Below are 17110 nucleotides of genomic sequence, written 5' to 3'. Positions count from 1 at the left end.
ATTTTGAACCAGGCGGTGATGGGATGAAAAACAATGCTTTATGAAAACAAATCTGGCTGCAATGTTACAACTATCTTAATGAGAATATAAATTGGAGATCAAAACTCAATTAGCAGGTTACTGTAATTGCTCAGAGGTAGAAAAGAGTGGCTCTCCAGGGTTGGGGAAGTAAGAAACCTAAAGATCTGTTCTGTCTCAAGGACAACACGCAGCCACAGAAAGATCATGACACTTACTATTTTATACTGATACATATGTGAATTAGATTCCTAACTATTCAATCAAAACATCTTGCGTTTTTTTTCTTTTTAGTTTTTGTGTTTTGGAAAATGTTGATGAAGATACGTTATTTAGACTCATTTTTACATGAGAGAAAGCTATCAGTAATAAAGAGTGCTAAGGCACCCAGGAGAAACAGCAAAATGAGATGCTGGAGAGGTTATTGGTAGCAAACTTGACCATAGTTGTTGCGGATTATCACAATTCAGTGTGGTTTTTTAGACAGAGTTTAAACCAGGCAAATTCTAGGACCATGGACAGTTCCCATGGTACTGACTGTGGCAACTGCTGAGTTCCTAATACATTTTACATCTAAGAACCCAAACAACTGCTGGTTGCTGGTTGTCCCCTATGTCCACAGGCAGCATTCTGGATGTTAAGAGACGCCCTGGTCCTTACACCATAAAACTCAACTTCATTTGCTATTTATCTAAATGAAGAGCCATTGTTACAGGTTTGTTCAGAAGGTTCTACCTCCCCCTAAAGACCTGTATGTGGTATTTAATCTAACGCTAAAGATAGCAAGCCCCTTGAGTGAGAAACCAACCTCCCCTTCGAAGTCTCTTCAGCCTCAAGCTTACTGAAAACACTTTTGGGAGGAGCTAGGGGCACTAAAAGTTACAATTTCAATTTGATATACATGGATTTTATTTTTATGATAATTATGTAAAAAGTATGTAATTAAGTATGACAAGAAATGTAGTAAACTAAACATGAAAAGTAGCTGATTACGGTAGTCATTCTGTAAATATGACTTAATTTATAGGACAAAGCTAAAGTAAGTCTTGCATTTGAATGGTTAAATATATAATACACTCTTCTGGTTGTTACATATTTATTCTATATTACGTGAGCAACCTTGTTCCCTTATCATCATGAAGAATGCAGATGATAGAGGAAAAGAAACCAGTAGATTGATATTTTAAAATAGAGAAGTGTGAAAAAATAGCAAAATATATGTCTTTCTGTGTACCTAGTATAGAACTGTGAATTTTCCTCCTATGGGTTTTAATTGATCCATTAATAAAATAAATTGAAGATGACAGAGTTCCAGAAAAAAATTAAATTTCTAAATAACATAAATAGCTGTGTAGCAACGTACAGATTAACCTTCTCTTTCCTATTTGCCAAATCTTATCACCAAGAATCGGTGCATCCCAAATTGGGTTATCTGTTTCCTAAAAAGTCATGGCCATGCATTCTTGTTTCCCAAATGATACCATGACTTACTCAAAGAGAACCAAGTTAAATCATCTTATAACTTAAATCATCTTATAACTCTTGTCTGTAAACTAATGTATGTTATAAAAGAATGAATATAAATATTTTCCTTAACCTATTTGTTAACAACAGGTAGTTTTATTGGAAAAGGAGGGTAAGATTCATAACAGATGAAAATTTAATGGAATTGGTATAATGCAAGCAAATAGAAAAGGAATGTATCTATTAATGAACAGTAAATAGTAAAGTTTGGAACATAGAGTACATTTTGAGGATATACCGCAACATGAAAGAAGAATAAAAACCAGGTATGACGTACTTTAAAAAGTCTACCTAAAATAATGCTTGTTGGAATTTAGTTATTTTAAGTATTCAGGTTCAACTCATTAAAGAAACTAATGTAAGGTATGTTAGAGTTTGCTTTTGTAGTGTGAGTAACTATTGGCAATCCATTTGATTTTTAAGTTCATATATTTGCACTTCTTTGCTTAAATCTTAAGATAACATGACTAGAAATGATTTCTCATAAAAACAAGAGACTCTTGGAAAAATTTTATATTCATAAAATACCTACTTAGAGAATAATCTTGCAAGTCTCAGCAATAAGGCAAGATTTATTATAATTTGAATATTCTCTTAAATTATTCAATTAAATGGGAATGCCTCATACATACTTGTAAACAAAACTGGCACAATGTAACATGTCTTTGTTCAGAAACTGATCAGGAGGCAGCCAAGCCTTTATTAGTCAGTGTTAAATATATTAAATATATATACAAAGTTTATCAAGGAAAATCATATAAACATTGATTATCATTTCGGTGAGGCATCATTTGGTAATGATATGGTATCAGTACTTGAATTCATACTTGGAGAGTTCAAACACACAGATGTAAATCCTATGTAAAAGTGCTGCCAGTGACTTTTATAAACACTATTATTTAGTTGATATTTTAATACGATCTTGTTATTCTCAGATCTCACTGTGTACAATGCCAGAAAAAAGAAACTGGTTTAAGTAGCAGGTGGAGAAAATTGGGTAACAAAATAAAATATAAAGGTTTTAATCCAGTTTGGAAATTAATAGAGGTAAGCAAAAAAGTTATGGGAAGTTCTCCCTGGAGATGTTTAAGAGCAAGATAAATGTCCAGCTGTCTAGAATAGTTTTACTGTGGCTTGCCTGGAGGAAGAGGAATAAAATCTGCTAATTTGCAAAATTTCCACAGCATCAATTTCATATTGTCAGGATACTGCCTCAAGCATATTTAGCCAATCCACAAGATTAAAGCAAGTGCTTCCAGTGAAAATCTTCTGATAACTGGAATTTGTTCTGAATAAGGCCTGAATATGTGGTAAATCCAATAAACTCGGTACAGTGCATTAGACTAGTCTTTTAGACAGCGCTATACAAAATATCGGCTTGATGCAACTAAAGCACGTATTCCTTCTGTGCAGCCTTACTTCTTCTCTTTTAGTCCCTGAATGACTCGAAACACTAGCCATTATGGCACCATGCAGGGTTGTCCAAACTGTAAACGTACACACTGGAATAATAAATAAGACAAAGCACTATGCCTCTCCTTCCCACACTGAATGTTAATAATATTAATAATGTCAATATTTATGGACTTTTACTGAGTCATTACTTGATGACATACAGTTACAATTTTAACAATAATACAAATTAAAATTTACTCTCAGTTCTAACATATTTTACCAAATATCCTTCTTAATTTTTAATGGTAAAACTAAACTTCACACAAAGTCCCATGAAATGGAAATTTTTTTGAATAATGTAGTTTGAACTATTTTTTAATTATAGCAAAATGCTTTTTAAATGTGAAATTTTAGAAAATTGTAACTATGATCTTATTTAATTAAATAAACCTGTAAATGCATTGTGGTGTCTCAATGTTGTCATGGTCTTTCTCACTGTTACATGGAAGGCATTGAGAGGAGCAGGAATAAATTGTTCTTTTGATCATCACATCATCATTTAGCACTCACATAGTTTCTTAAGCCCCCTTTCCTCCATAAGAACAGAAACCTCCAAAGTTAAAATCATTTGGATGCCACTCTACTCGGCTTCCTCCATATGCAGATTGCTATGCTTCTTACCACTGCTGCTATTCCGAATTAGTATTGGTTCGCCTTGAAACAAAGGTAATATTCCTTACATCATACACACACACACACACACACACACACACACACACGCACACAATACACACACACACACATTCCACTGCACTTTAATTTTAATCCTCCAAACCAATCGAAACCCAGAAATCTCACAGTATACATAATAACTGCCTTTAAAATGGTAGAGAGGGGGGATGATGTCGTGGGGAGAAATATTGCAAAAATCCTGCTAAATCAATATTGCTTTCTTCAAAGTACAAGGGCTAGCATTTTACTTTTCTTTTTATCTCTAAACTTTTAAAATCACATTTTTAAAGAATAAATGAAGAGGAGTTAAGGAAGAATCCCACCATGACCGGTATCTCACTCCCAAATGCATCCTTAAATATGGGAGAAGGATTACTTAATAGACTTGGATTCCCTAAATATCTTTGCTAAGATTAAAAGCCACCTGTTTTAAGGCTTTAGAAAAAATACTATTGTAAGATTGCAAGTGGCATTCTCAAAGGGTGGTCAACTTTGGCCATTACTGTCCTTTTACAGAGACATATAGGCAACTCGGGTAGGTGCTACATTGGGATCTTTATGTTGTTCTGATCAGACGTAATACACAGAGGCAGTTCTGAAGACCCTACATCTCTGAATCTATCTGAAGGCTTCCCTACGTCTTCATTAGAGATGAAAAACAAAGCAAATAAAATCTCTTTAACATGTAAACGCTCATAAAAACCTAGGGCCAGGGTTTTGGCGGCTCTACACATTTATACTAGAAGTCTATATTTTTCTGTCTTTACGTATACACTTAAAAAAAGTACAAATTAAAGTACAAATTTTAAAAAAGTACAAATTAAAAAAAAATTTACATTGAGGAGAGGATGTAGAGGCCATAAATTGTAGCTTTATAAACAGTCCTCTTTGACGAAGGAAAACATCTGTCTCACTTTTGCTACTGGGAGAAATATTGTTGGATCCCACCATGGAGAATTCGGAATATAAGTTAATTCTTAAAGTGCCTGCCCTGTTTATTACTAGCTAAGAAATACTGAATTCCTGATAGTTAATCTCAGCACACAGGGGCCTTTTCCCCCACATTCCAAACTAATGGAAAAGCTACAGAAAATGTTTTACGTTTTAGATTCACGGTGAGTCAAAAACCATCATTTTAAAAGGCTAACAAGGTATTTTTAAATTTATTAAGATATATATCAATGATATTAGGATTGCCACTGTGATCTTAAACCTGGTATGTAAAGAGCTATCCACACTTACAAAAAACACATCTACACAAGACACTAGATTAAAGATTTATCAAGGGATAATACAGAAACATAGTTTTCTTTTTCTTTCTTTTTTTTTTTTTTTGCTTTTTAAAGAAGGCTATACATATATTCTTTCATAAAGATATAAGAGGGAAAAGATGCAAGAAAAGTATTCACACAAAGGGAAAGACAATTTTCTCATTCTCACACTGTTGGCATTTAATGAAAATGGTGATCTAAAAGCTATTTTAAAAAGCTGTAGCTCTAGGCCACAGGTATCTCTAACAAGAAAATATTATCTACTCTTTCCAGAAAAAAAATATTCTGCATTTCCAATAAACACCGATAACAAGTGAAAAAGGAGCTATTGAAATTAGCTCACAGTAAGGGGAAGAAAATACATTGTAAATACCTTATAATCAAATAATTTCTTTAGATTTCACAAGATTAATCACAAGGTTTGAAGAATGAATTTGATAACAACTTCAGTTTCAAGACATCTTCTAAACAAGAATCTCTTCAGATAGCTTGTGAAAACAATTTAAAACTCATTGTTACAAGCTCTCCTAAGGAAGCATAAAGATGTATATAGGCTTTCACCATTTTTTTCTGACACTTTATTCAATATAAATTAAACTTGGAAAATGGGTAATTTAAAAAAAAACAGTATCAATTAGGAAAAATACTTACAGATTTTTAATATCAACTGCCCCACGGAAAGCTTTCCTTGGAACTGCCTGAATTTGGTTTTCACTGAGGTCACTAAAAATAACAAAAAAAGAAAAAAGATCAAGTTATAAATGTTATTTAAGAATTATTTTAATCAATGTGTTTGAAAAGTGATAGGACACTTCCAAAAAAAAAAAAGGAAAGCTAAAATAATACTAAAGGATCATAATTAAATCCATAGCATTAGATGCAATTTCTAATACAAATATTTTATATATCTAATATAAATTAAAAAGTTGGACTAAATGGTTTCTTGAAGTAATTTTTCAGATATTTAATTCCATAAAAAATTATTAAATATGGTTCTCTTAAATTTAAGAGCTGATTCACTTCTGTGTAATAAAATATATTTTTTAAAACAAATAGTAAATTGTTCATAACTCAATTTCAAGGGGTTCTAAAGTTTTAGTACTTCATATTTCTCCAATATCACTAACATAACTTAAGACGTATATAGGAAAGCAGTCCCTTTTAACATCCTAGAGAAGACTGGGCAAAAACTGATAAAACCTGGGCAGTGTGATTAAGTTTTCATAGCACTTTAAGTAATCTTGAAAATGGAACACGGCAGTACTGGCCCAACAATAAAACCCACAGTTCTTGCATGAAATATTAGCAGCAGGTTGATTTAGAACCTTCTTTAAATAATTCTATTATAACCATAAACACAGACTGTCTATATTTGCATTTTAATTTAATCGAGAAATACATTTTAATCAAGGGAAAAAAAGCACTCTTTGAGTTGAAATGAGAGTTTGTAAAAATCATTCATCTCGTGAAATGGATCATTATTTTTCCTTCAGAGTTCAGATGCAATTCTATAAGCTCACATAGTATTACTAGCTTTAACAAGTAGGATATAAATACACATGCAAGAAATGTCACTGAAAAGAGGAAATTTTAAATAACGCTACCACATAGCAGAAAGCTGAAATATCAAATAAAGTATTAAAGTAACAATGAAGGTACTAAAATTATCTTTAAATTCAAGATAACTGACGCACACAAAGAAAGATGAAGCTACTGACCACGGGTACATGCCTGCCAAAACGGAGTCATTTTCCAATTTTGTGGAGGCATATTGGACGAATTCACCAGCATTCTCTCCCCCAATGCTTCTTATGACCAGAGCTGGTTGCTCACACACTTGTCGCCACACAATAGAGATAACTGGCAGATACAGAGATTTACTGTGTGGTTTTGACCTCATTAGCACTAAGTTTTAAACAAGTGAGATTTGCATTTATATCTCAATATCTGCAATGTTCAAATAAAAAAAAGTTTGCTAAGCAATTTGTAGAGAAATAATGTTAGTCTAAAGAGTAAAGGTCTTTAGCAAAAAAGCAAAGAAAAACACATACATATTTTATTCCAAACAGTAAGTTTGTAATATGTGCTTATGTAGGAGTTAAGGCAGCCATTCATGTCCTAAGTGAACTGTTATCAATAGCTTCAGTATATCCCTAAGAGTAAGAAAACTTCATTTCCTTAAAAATTGCTTATTTCTCCAGCTTGTCGTTGATCTCAGACTGACTTCCCTCCTTTGTTTAATTACATCGAGTTAAGAAATGTTTAATTGCATATATTTAAAAGCTTAATGTCAGAAACAGTGCTCAAAGGAGGCTACTGAGCTAGGAGAAGGTAAAGAGAGATACTGGAGAAAGAAAATTCAGAAAGTAGTAAGAAACGAGGAGGGAAAAAACTGGATTCAAGCAAATTTAATGCTAGAGCACTCCGTGAAAACATACAGTGTTTTAATTGTTGTGCCCCTGTCAGTTCAATGTTTTCTCACCACTTATTTTTTTTTCCCACTTCTCCTAGAACAAAGACTGCTTTAGAGACTGTGTAGGTGAATAAAAATGGCAGAGATGTTGGCTTCAGACCTTGCCTGCTTCCCAGGCTCTGCAGTCTTCCCCTCCCACCAGCTGGGGCCATTTCATGCGCCACCTCGGGCACAGTTTTTCTAGGGTCATGGTCTCAAAGAGGGTGAGGGTGTGGTGGGAGGCTAGTCAGGAGGATGACTTCAGGTGGCTCATAGAGACATGGCTGAAGAGCACTGAAACACAGTCAGAACACCATTCCTTCTGAATGTGATTTTAGTCCTTTTGACTGCCTCAGGCAGAAGTCTAGGGCATTAGAAGGGTTTTATTCTGCTAACACCCACCATCTTATCTTTTATAGAAGGGTGAGGGACAGTCAGGCTCAGAGCCTCCCTACGGTCAGTGGCTTATGTGTCGCTGCCCCCCTGAGTAGACTATTCTATGGGGTCTCTGCTCTTGTGCTCCGCTTACTCTGGCAGCCAAATTCAGTTGTGGATCTCAGGTCCCTTCAGTTAAGTGGGCAATAATATTCACCCATGACAGGAGGAAGGAACTTAACAAGTTTTCAGTACCTGCTATGTGCAATGCTTAAATTTTTAGAGATAATATAATATCAAATTTATGTTTTTTAACCTACATGGCCATCTTGTGAAGTAGATATTATTATCATTATTATTACTATTTGTTATGATTAAAGAAACCAAGCTTCAACGATATCAGGTGCTAAACAATGACAGAAAGTGTTGAAGTATCAAAAGATGTAGAGGAAATCCAGATAAATATTGAGTCAGGATGTGGGGATTTCTAAAGATGACACTGAGGGCTACTTAATCCATCTCAATATGTCCTTCCTGTGGCCTAAAACGTAGGAGACTTTTTCTTAACTCATCCTAGCCTCTGACTTATGTCATTTGCATTTTTGTGTGAAATACATAGCACAAGCAAGAGTATGGAGGTAGAAAAATAGAACTTCTATGGGAGTAGCTTTTGGTCTGGTTTGCTTGGAAGGTATAACATGCAGTGCAGTAATAGGAGATGAGGTTGGAAGGAAAAGTGAGGGGTGTGAGGAGTAGACATTCTGATACCGATTGAAGAGTGAGTTCTTATTTCAGCAGACAGTGGTAGCGAGGGAAGAGTGATGTATGGGAGCCGGACAGATACTCTTCCTTAGATTAAACTGGCAGTAGAATTTAGGAGAATACCAAGGGTCAAAGACTCAAATCTGGATAACCAGATACAAGATTTTTATGATAGTTAGGGAAAAAGTAATGAGAATTATGAAGCAACGTAATAACCATCAATACATTGCTTGTTTACCCTGGCCTTGTTAATGGATGGGCTCCCACCCTTTAGACAGAAAAGGTACAAGAGATTAAGAGTGGTATCAGGGATGCATGAAGAACCAAAACTTAGAAGTGAATTGTATGTGGATATGGATTAGGCAAAGAAGAGAGAGAAGATAGAAGTCATTTTGAACTTTGATAGAGGAACCATTAACAAAATTGGGAAATCAAAATTTACAGTGTCTATTATGAGTTTGGTTGTGGAAATTTTTCAGTCTCGTTGGAGAGATGTGATTTATATCTCACAGTTGGATGATAACAAGGTAGTATAGAATAAGTAAAGCATGAGTGGAATCTTAGAAAAGTGATCCAGGAGATCAGAGAAGTAACAGTCATTGGAGGCTTGGTTGATTCAGGCCACTTTCAAAATAGAAAGGGAATTTTTTGAAATTTGATGAAAATTACTGAGCTCAATATTTCTCATCTTCCAGTGTTGGTATGGGTGAGTAGGAGAAATCCAAGGAGAGAGGAGGTATGCCAGAGGAATTAAGAGCATAGGCTGCAGACTGAGAAGTGAAGTAGGTATTATTATTATCATTATTATTACTGTTTGTTACTATTAAAGAAACCAAGCTTCAGCGATATCAGGTATCAGGTATTAACCATGTGACCTTGCAAAAATTGCTTACATTTTCTGTATATCAGTTTCTTCATCCGTAAAATGAAACAATAACAGTGTCTATATCACAGGACTGTTAAGTGGATTCAATGAAATACTCTTTAAAGTGCTCACAAAGTGATTGGCGCACAGTAACTACTGTAGAGGCATTGGTTACATATATATTACAATTATGCTACTAGGAGAATTTGCTCTGTGCCCCTAAGTATATCTGCTCTGTTCCTTGAAGACCATTGTAGGCAATGTGATACATTACTGATGGGAGTGCATTGTTCTGTGAACTATGTGTATGAGAAAAATGAGTCAGAACTACTGAGCTAGCAGGATAGTGCTGCCAAGGGAAGAGTCTGTAATTATATCACTAGGCAATAGAGTGTAAAAATGTGCTTCCGAGTAGGAAAATGGCTTGATTGGAGTTGATTTTTAGGAAGATTGATCTGGAAATTGAAATTCGGAGCAGGCAAGGACAATGGGCAGAGAGTGGCACTGGGCAGTAGTGTGGAGAAATGGTGGGTCTCCAGTGAACTAGGTAATTCTTTTTGGAGAGCATTAAATAATAAAGTTGAGAGTTGGAGTTAGGTCCAAATATAAGGTCTTTGATGCAAGTTAAGGTGCTTGTCATCTTGGGGAGAGTTTGGAACCACTCAATTTTTCTGAGGAATGGAATAGCAAAATGCAAAAAGCGTTTGGGGAAAACAAGTGTGATAATTGGGGAGCTGGGATGGAAGACAAGGAGACTAAATTAGCTTTGTAAACTTTTGGACACAAATAAATGGAAAGATATTACATGCTTATGGACCGGAAGAACTAATAACGTTAAAATGTTCAAAGTCATCTACAGATTCAGTGCAATCCTTATCAAAATTCCAATGGCATTTTTCACAGAAATAAACAAACAACCCTAAAATTTATTTGGCCCCACAAAAGAACCTGAAGAGCCAAAGCAATCTTAAGAAAGAATAACAAAGCTGGTGGTATCACATGTCTTGATTTCAAGCTATGCTACAAAGTATAGTAATAAAAACAGCATGGTATTGGCAGAAAAACAGAGAGATCAATGGAATAGAGTTGAGAGCCCAGAAATAAATCCACACATATATGGAAACTTAATTTATGACAAAGGAGTGAAGAATGTACAATGGAGAAAGGACAGTCTGTTCAGTAAATGGTTTTGGAAAAACTGGACTTCCACATGCAAAAGAATGGAACTGAACCACTGTATAACATCATACATAGACACTCAAATTGAATTAAAGACTTCGACATAAGACCTGAACCATAAAACTCCTAGAAGAATATGTAGGCGGTAAGCACCTTGACACTGGTCTTAGCAATGACTGTTTTATACCTGTTACCAAAAGCAAAGGCAACAAAAGCAAAATTAAACAAGTGGGACTATCTCAAACTAAAAGCTCCTACATAGCAAAGAAAACCATCAAAAAATGAAAAGGCAGCCTATAGAACCGAGAAAATATTTGCAAAATATTTATCTGATAAGGGATTAATATCTATAATGTGCAAAGAACTCATGTAACTAAACATCAAAATTCAAACAACCCAATTAAATGGGCAGAGGATTTGAATAGATGTTTTCCAAACAATACATATAGATGCATGAAAAGATTCTCAACATCACTAATCATTAGAAAAATGCAAATCAAAACCACAATGAGATATCACCTCACACCTGCCAGAACGGCCATCATCAAAAAGACAACACATAACAAGTGTTGGCAAGGATGTGGAGAAAAGGGAATACTTTTGCACTGTTGATGGGAATGTAAAATGGTGCAACCACTATGGAAAACAGTATAGCAGGTCTTCAAAAGATTAAAAATGGAACTACCATACGATCCAGCAATCCTACTCCTGAGTATATATGCAGAGAAACAAAATCACTCTCTTATAAGAATATCTGCACCCCTAGGCAGCATTATTTACAATAGCCAAGACATAGAAACAACCTAAGTCTCCATCAGCAGATGAATGGATAAAGAAGATGTTATATATATATACATGCATATATATATATATATACACACACATACATGCACAATGGAATATTATTCAGTCATGATAAAGAAGGAAATCCTGCTATTTGCCACAACATGGATAGACCCTGAGGGCACATGCTAAGTGCAGTAAGTCAAGCACAGAAAGACAAATACTGCATGATCTCTCTTACATGTGGAATCAAATAAAAGTGGAACTCATAGAAAGAGAGAACAGATTGGTGGTTGCCGGAGAAGGAAGGTGGAGGATGGGAGAAATGGGTGAAGGTGGTCAAAAAGTACAAACTTCCAGTTGTAAGATTAATATGTTCTGGGGATGTAATGTACAGCAAGGTGACCGTACTTAACAATAATGCATTGTATATTTGAAGATGCTAAGATGGTAAATCTGAATAGTTCTTATCACAAAAGAACTTCTAACTATGTGAGGTAATGAATGTTAACAAAACTTATTGCAGTGATCATTTTGTAGTATAGCAAATATAATGTTATATGTCAATCAACCTGGAAAAATACAAACAAAAAAGTTACTGCAAATGCTCAGGCATAATTTGGAATTTTCCATATGAATTAAAATATTGAACATCTTAAATCTGAAAGCCTGGTTTATTCATTTTCTGAAATGACAAGGAAGTGAGAAGAGCTGGAAAGACTGTCCCATTCTGAAGCTAATCTTGATATGAAGGATATGAACGAGGGTGAATATAAGTGGTTTCAAACAGGAAAGGTTCTACGTTCTTGGTATTTGCACAACTGGAAAGATATAGGCCTCCCAGAGCTAGGCCTGAGAAGTGACCCTAGTGGTCATCACCCTGGAGTTTCCCATTTTAGATCCTTCTCCTTCTACTACATACAAGCCATTCACAAAACCACTTCAGCAGTGTCTTCAACCAAGCCTCTTCCTCCCATTCTCTATTGCCATGGTCCCTGTTAGAATATCATCACCATTTCACACACGACTGAGATTCCAAACCGATATAGTTGCCTCAACTTATGATCCCTTCCAAGGCATCCGCCACATTGGCACCACAATTATATTTCCAAAATTGACATCATGTCAAATAACCGCCTCCTGAATTCTTCTCCATCTCAGTTAAGAGGACACCATTCTTACACTTGTTCAGACCAAAAACTCTGGAGTCCTCATTGACATCTCATATTCTTCCACACCCAACATCCAACCCACCAGCAAATTCCCCTGATTCTTCAAAATATATTCAGAATTTGATTTACCTACACCTCTGCTCCCCTGACAAAGCCACCATCCCCCCTTCTGTGGATTGTCTTAATAACTTCCCAACTCTCTCTCTGCTCCTCCCTTTGCCTTCCTATAATCATATCTTGCCACAACTCCGATCAAAATTCTTCATTGGACTTATAAATTCTACCAAATGTAAAACAGACAGCTAGTGGGAAGCATCCGCATAGCACAGGGAGATCAGCTCGGTGCTTTGTGATGACCTAGAGGGGTGGGATAGGGAGGGTGGGAGGGAGACACAAGAGGGAGGAGATATGGGGATATATATATATATATATATATATATATATATATATATATATATATATATAGCTGATTCACTCTGTTATACAGCAGAAACTAACACACCACTGTAAAGCAATTATACTCCAATAAAGATGTTAAAAAAAAATTCTTCGCTGATGTCCCATATCATAAGGAGGGAAAAACTCAAAGCATTACAAGGTCTACAAGTCCCCCAAATCAACTGATTGACACCTTTGACCTCATCTCTTTCTCCTCCCCACCTCGCACACTCTTCTCCAGTCACACTGGTTTTCTTGGCATTTCTTGAAACCTTCAGATTGTGTCTCACTTGTGGGCCTTCTTTGATACTTTCTGTGCTTCTATTTCCACCTCAGATACTTTCTGTGCCTTCTATTTCATTCATTAATTATATTCTCTTAATTCACCTTTTATAAAATTATTCTTCCAAATCTTCAGATTATCCACATTTTATTTTGTCTTAAGCACCTAGTTCCTATCGCCATGAAATGCAGGGTTAAATATTGTTCAAGACACAGAGCAAATAGTACCTCCTTCAGCATAGTTCTTCTCCAATCCCCCAGCTGAGCCACGTGCTAAGATCTCTGTAACCTATTAGTAGCTATGTTATGCTGTGCAAGTCACCTACCCTCTTTCTCCATTTGTTCATCTGTAAAACAGCTAAGATAAATGGCTCTTAGGGCCATTTTGCCTGGTCCAAACAACAATATTATTCGTAATGTAAATTAATATTCAAATAACTAAATATCAATAAAATTATTACATAATTACAAATTAATTATAAAACGTTCTTATTGCTTATTGGGAAGTCAGTTGTTCCCATTTTCTGTGCTCTTAAGGTGACCTGCACACATATTTACTGTAACACTCCAAAATTTTTAGTTGAGTTCTTTTCTTAGATAACTGTCTCTCCTGTTAGACAATATGATAAATGAAGTTAGAGATTTTAGTTTATTTTGTTTGTTTAGAATTCCTGGAATATGAAAGGCCTTTAATAAGCAAAGTTTTATGGAAAGGAGGTAGGGAAAGAAAAATAAATTCTGAAGAAAAATCTTACAAAACATGGGAACACGCTGGATGAGTGTGAATAAGGAAGAGAGGTGATAAATATAAGCTTGTGGTTGAAGCCCTGATAAGCAGCAAAATCTAGTATGATAGACACAACGAGGCAACACAGGAGAGGTAAGTGTCACTGTTTCACAAAACCTTGGAGATATTAAACTAGAGCTCAATAAAGAGATTAGAGGGAGAAATACAGACTAATGAGTCTTTGTACCATAGTGAGAATCGAGCTATGCACGGTACATATAAATCTCCTTTCAGATGATATGCATTGATGAATTTCACATTTGCAGGTTAGTGTCCCCAAGAACCAAGATTTAGTGCACTCAAGATTTCAATCTCTGAAGGTGGGAAAGTCAGCTGTGTTCTTTTCTCTCTCTCACTTCTATTCTCTCATTCATGCATTCAAAAGCATTTATTAACAGCATAAAATCTGATGCAATCATTGCTTTGTGATAATTCTGTTTCTTTTATGATACATTTTTAACCAACAACTTGACCGCCGATTCTTCATAAATAGGGCTGTCTCTTCTACACATATCCTTTCTCTTCTACATCTTAAATATAATCTTATGTAGAGTAGTTTTCTTTTTAAATCATTCTTTGTCAGATGTATGAATGGTCTCTTTTTTAGGGATTGTCAGTGCTGTTCGTCCACTGAAAACTGTTTTGTCACTCAGGACCTCAGCAACTTCTCATACTCAGCAACCAAAGCTTTATTGAACATAGTAGTAATAATACACATCTATTTTTCTTCTAATCTCTAATATGCGTTGATAACAGTGCTTTCTTGCACTTAATAAAAAGTTTTAATCGAAGTTTTAACACAACTTACGACACTTGTAAGACCACATAGATACTTAAATGTAAAAATGTGTTCATTTTAGAATTTATGAAATAAGACAATACTCAAAACTACCTTGTATTGGGCAATTAACTGTCAGGCAATACACTTGGATTTATTTAATTGTTTCTATAACCATATCAGAATGTACTCTTCTACTCCCATTTGGAGGCAAGGAACTGGCATTTACAGAGGTTTCATAATTTAGCTGCAGTCATACAGCTAGTAAGCAGTGGGGCAGGGATTTGAACTTGGCTCTGTTGTTCTCCAAACCTCATATGCTTGACCACTGCTGCCCTGCCTCACACAGGAGGTGGCTTCTGTAGAGGTCTGGCTCTCTGGTATTGTAGTTCGATGACCCAGGAGCTGTGGTTTTAAAGTGCGGTTCTAGGATCAGCCATAAGAGTCCTCTGGGGCGGCCATTTAAAAAACAGACCTCTGGGGCTTCCCTGGTGGCGCAGTGGTTGAGAGTCCGCCTGCCGATGCAGGGGACATGGGTTCGTGCCCCGGTCCGGGAGGATCCCGCATGCCGCAGAGCGGCTGGGCCCGTGAGCCATGGCCGCTGAGCCTGTGCTCCGCAACGGGAGGGGTCGCAGCGGTGAGAGGCCCGCGTACCGCAAAAACAGACCTCTGAGTTCCATCAGAGATGCCAGGCAGAATCTCTCGGGGAGGTCCAGGATACCTGTGTTTTTAACAAGTCTGCTAGGGAACTGTTATTCCCATTGTCTTTGAACCCCACATTAGTAGCCCATTGGTACATCTCCAATAAATGGTATCTTCTAGCTTTTGTTCGGTTTATAAGCCTGGCATTCATTTACATGCATCTAGTTGGAAGTTGTGAATGCCAATAGGAAATAAAAAATGGGAAGCACCAAAAAATATATACAGTTCTCTGACCAAAGAAAAAGGCTGGATAAGAGGCCAATTTTTTGCATTGTGGTGAAATATACAGAGCATAACATTTACCACTTTATGTTTATAGTTCATTGGCACTAAGTACATTCACACATGTTGTGTAACCATCACCACCATCTACCTCCAGAATGTTTTGAGAGGCCATTTTAAAGACTTTTTTGCATAATGTAAAATCTTACAACCAGGACACTAATCTTGAAATAATAAATGATTTACAGTGTAGATAATGTTTATCCTTTCTCTTTCTTCTCTTCAAAATAGTATCAGAACATCACCTCACATTAACACTGATCTTTCCAAGTAATATTTTAGTCACCATTTGGTTACCTATAAGCACTTCAATTAAGTGCATTCAAGGAAGACATACCTAATTGGGTAGAGCCGTCAGGTAATGAGAGATTCTAAAAATAGTGCATGACAACAAATTTTAAAAATAACCTTTTGTACAGTTTATAAGGGCCACTGAGCTAATAATACATGTTTTATGATAACCCATGTGAGGTTATTTTTTTGACACATCCAAACACAGAGGTAATCACAACAGTCGGAAAACACCCCCAGATGCCTGCAGTGGTATCCTGGAGGGTTGTGTACTGAGACAGGACAGGAATCAGGTTTTGGATAGCAATACTTGGTTCCACTCCATAAAAATATGTGACCGTGTGACCTTGGTCAAGTTACTAATATTCATTGAATCATGCTCTATTTTCTTTAATTCTAGAAAAAATATCAAGCATTGCTATGTCAGAGTTACTGCAAAGATTGAACGATCTGATGCATTCTATGCAAACATGTGAAGTGCCTTGCCCAGTCTTAACACACAAAGGCACTCACACATGTTACCTTCCTGCACTTCAATTAGTCCAGTTCAGTTCACTTCAAGAGTTATATACTGAGGAAGTGTGTGCTGAATACACTGCTAGTTCTTAGAAATCAAATATATAAGTAACATGGGTCTGCTCTCAAGAAGCTCAGTTTCCGAAAGAGAAGGCAAGCAGGTAAGGTGATCATTATACTGCTGAACTGATAAAAATACCAGTTTCCTGAAGGACGAAATACTTACTTTTGCTGTTGATTGGAAATACTTCATTTTGTCATTTTAATCATTGATTGGAGTGTTGGGGATGGTAGATAATAGTAAACAATCAAACAAAACAACAAAATAAAAAGCAAACTTTGCTATGGAGTTTCTTTTCTAATTTTTTATTGTGATATAATTGACATATAACATTATATTAGATGTAGGTATATGACAGTGATTCAATATGTGTGTATATTGTGAAATGATGGAGTTTCTTAAGTTTACATATGGACTCATGGAATATACAGTTAACCCTTGAACA

At 35.8% G+C, this 17110-nt stretch overlaps 1 protein-coding gene across 3 annotated transcripts in view; it reads right to left on the bottom strand.

Annotated features, from left to right (window-relative positions):
- SLIT2 (slit guidance ligand 2) overlaps window positions 1–17110 on the bottom strand; it is a 398287-nt gene that overhangs the window by 154870 nt on the left and 226307 nt on the right. For all 3 annotated transcript variants that reach the window (XM_079920024.1, XM_079920023.1, XM_079920025.1), the window contains exon 5: window positions 5592–5663. In XM_079920024.1, the coding sequence (XP_079776150.1) occupies window positions 5592–5663 (72 nt within the window). The remainder of the gene's footprint in view (window positions 1–5591; window positions 5664–17110) is intronic.

This window comes from Stenella coeruleoalba (assembly GCF_951394435.1).
Source record: "Stenella coeruleoalba genome assembly, chromosome: 4".
NCBI classification, from domain to species: Eukaryota; Metazoa; Chordata; class Mammalia; order Artiodactyla; family Delphinidae; genus Stenella; species Stenella coeruleoalba.
The sequence above is the reverse complement of the archived record's forward strand: the minus strand, read 5'-3'. Positions and strand labels throughout refer to the sequence as shown.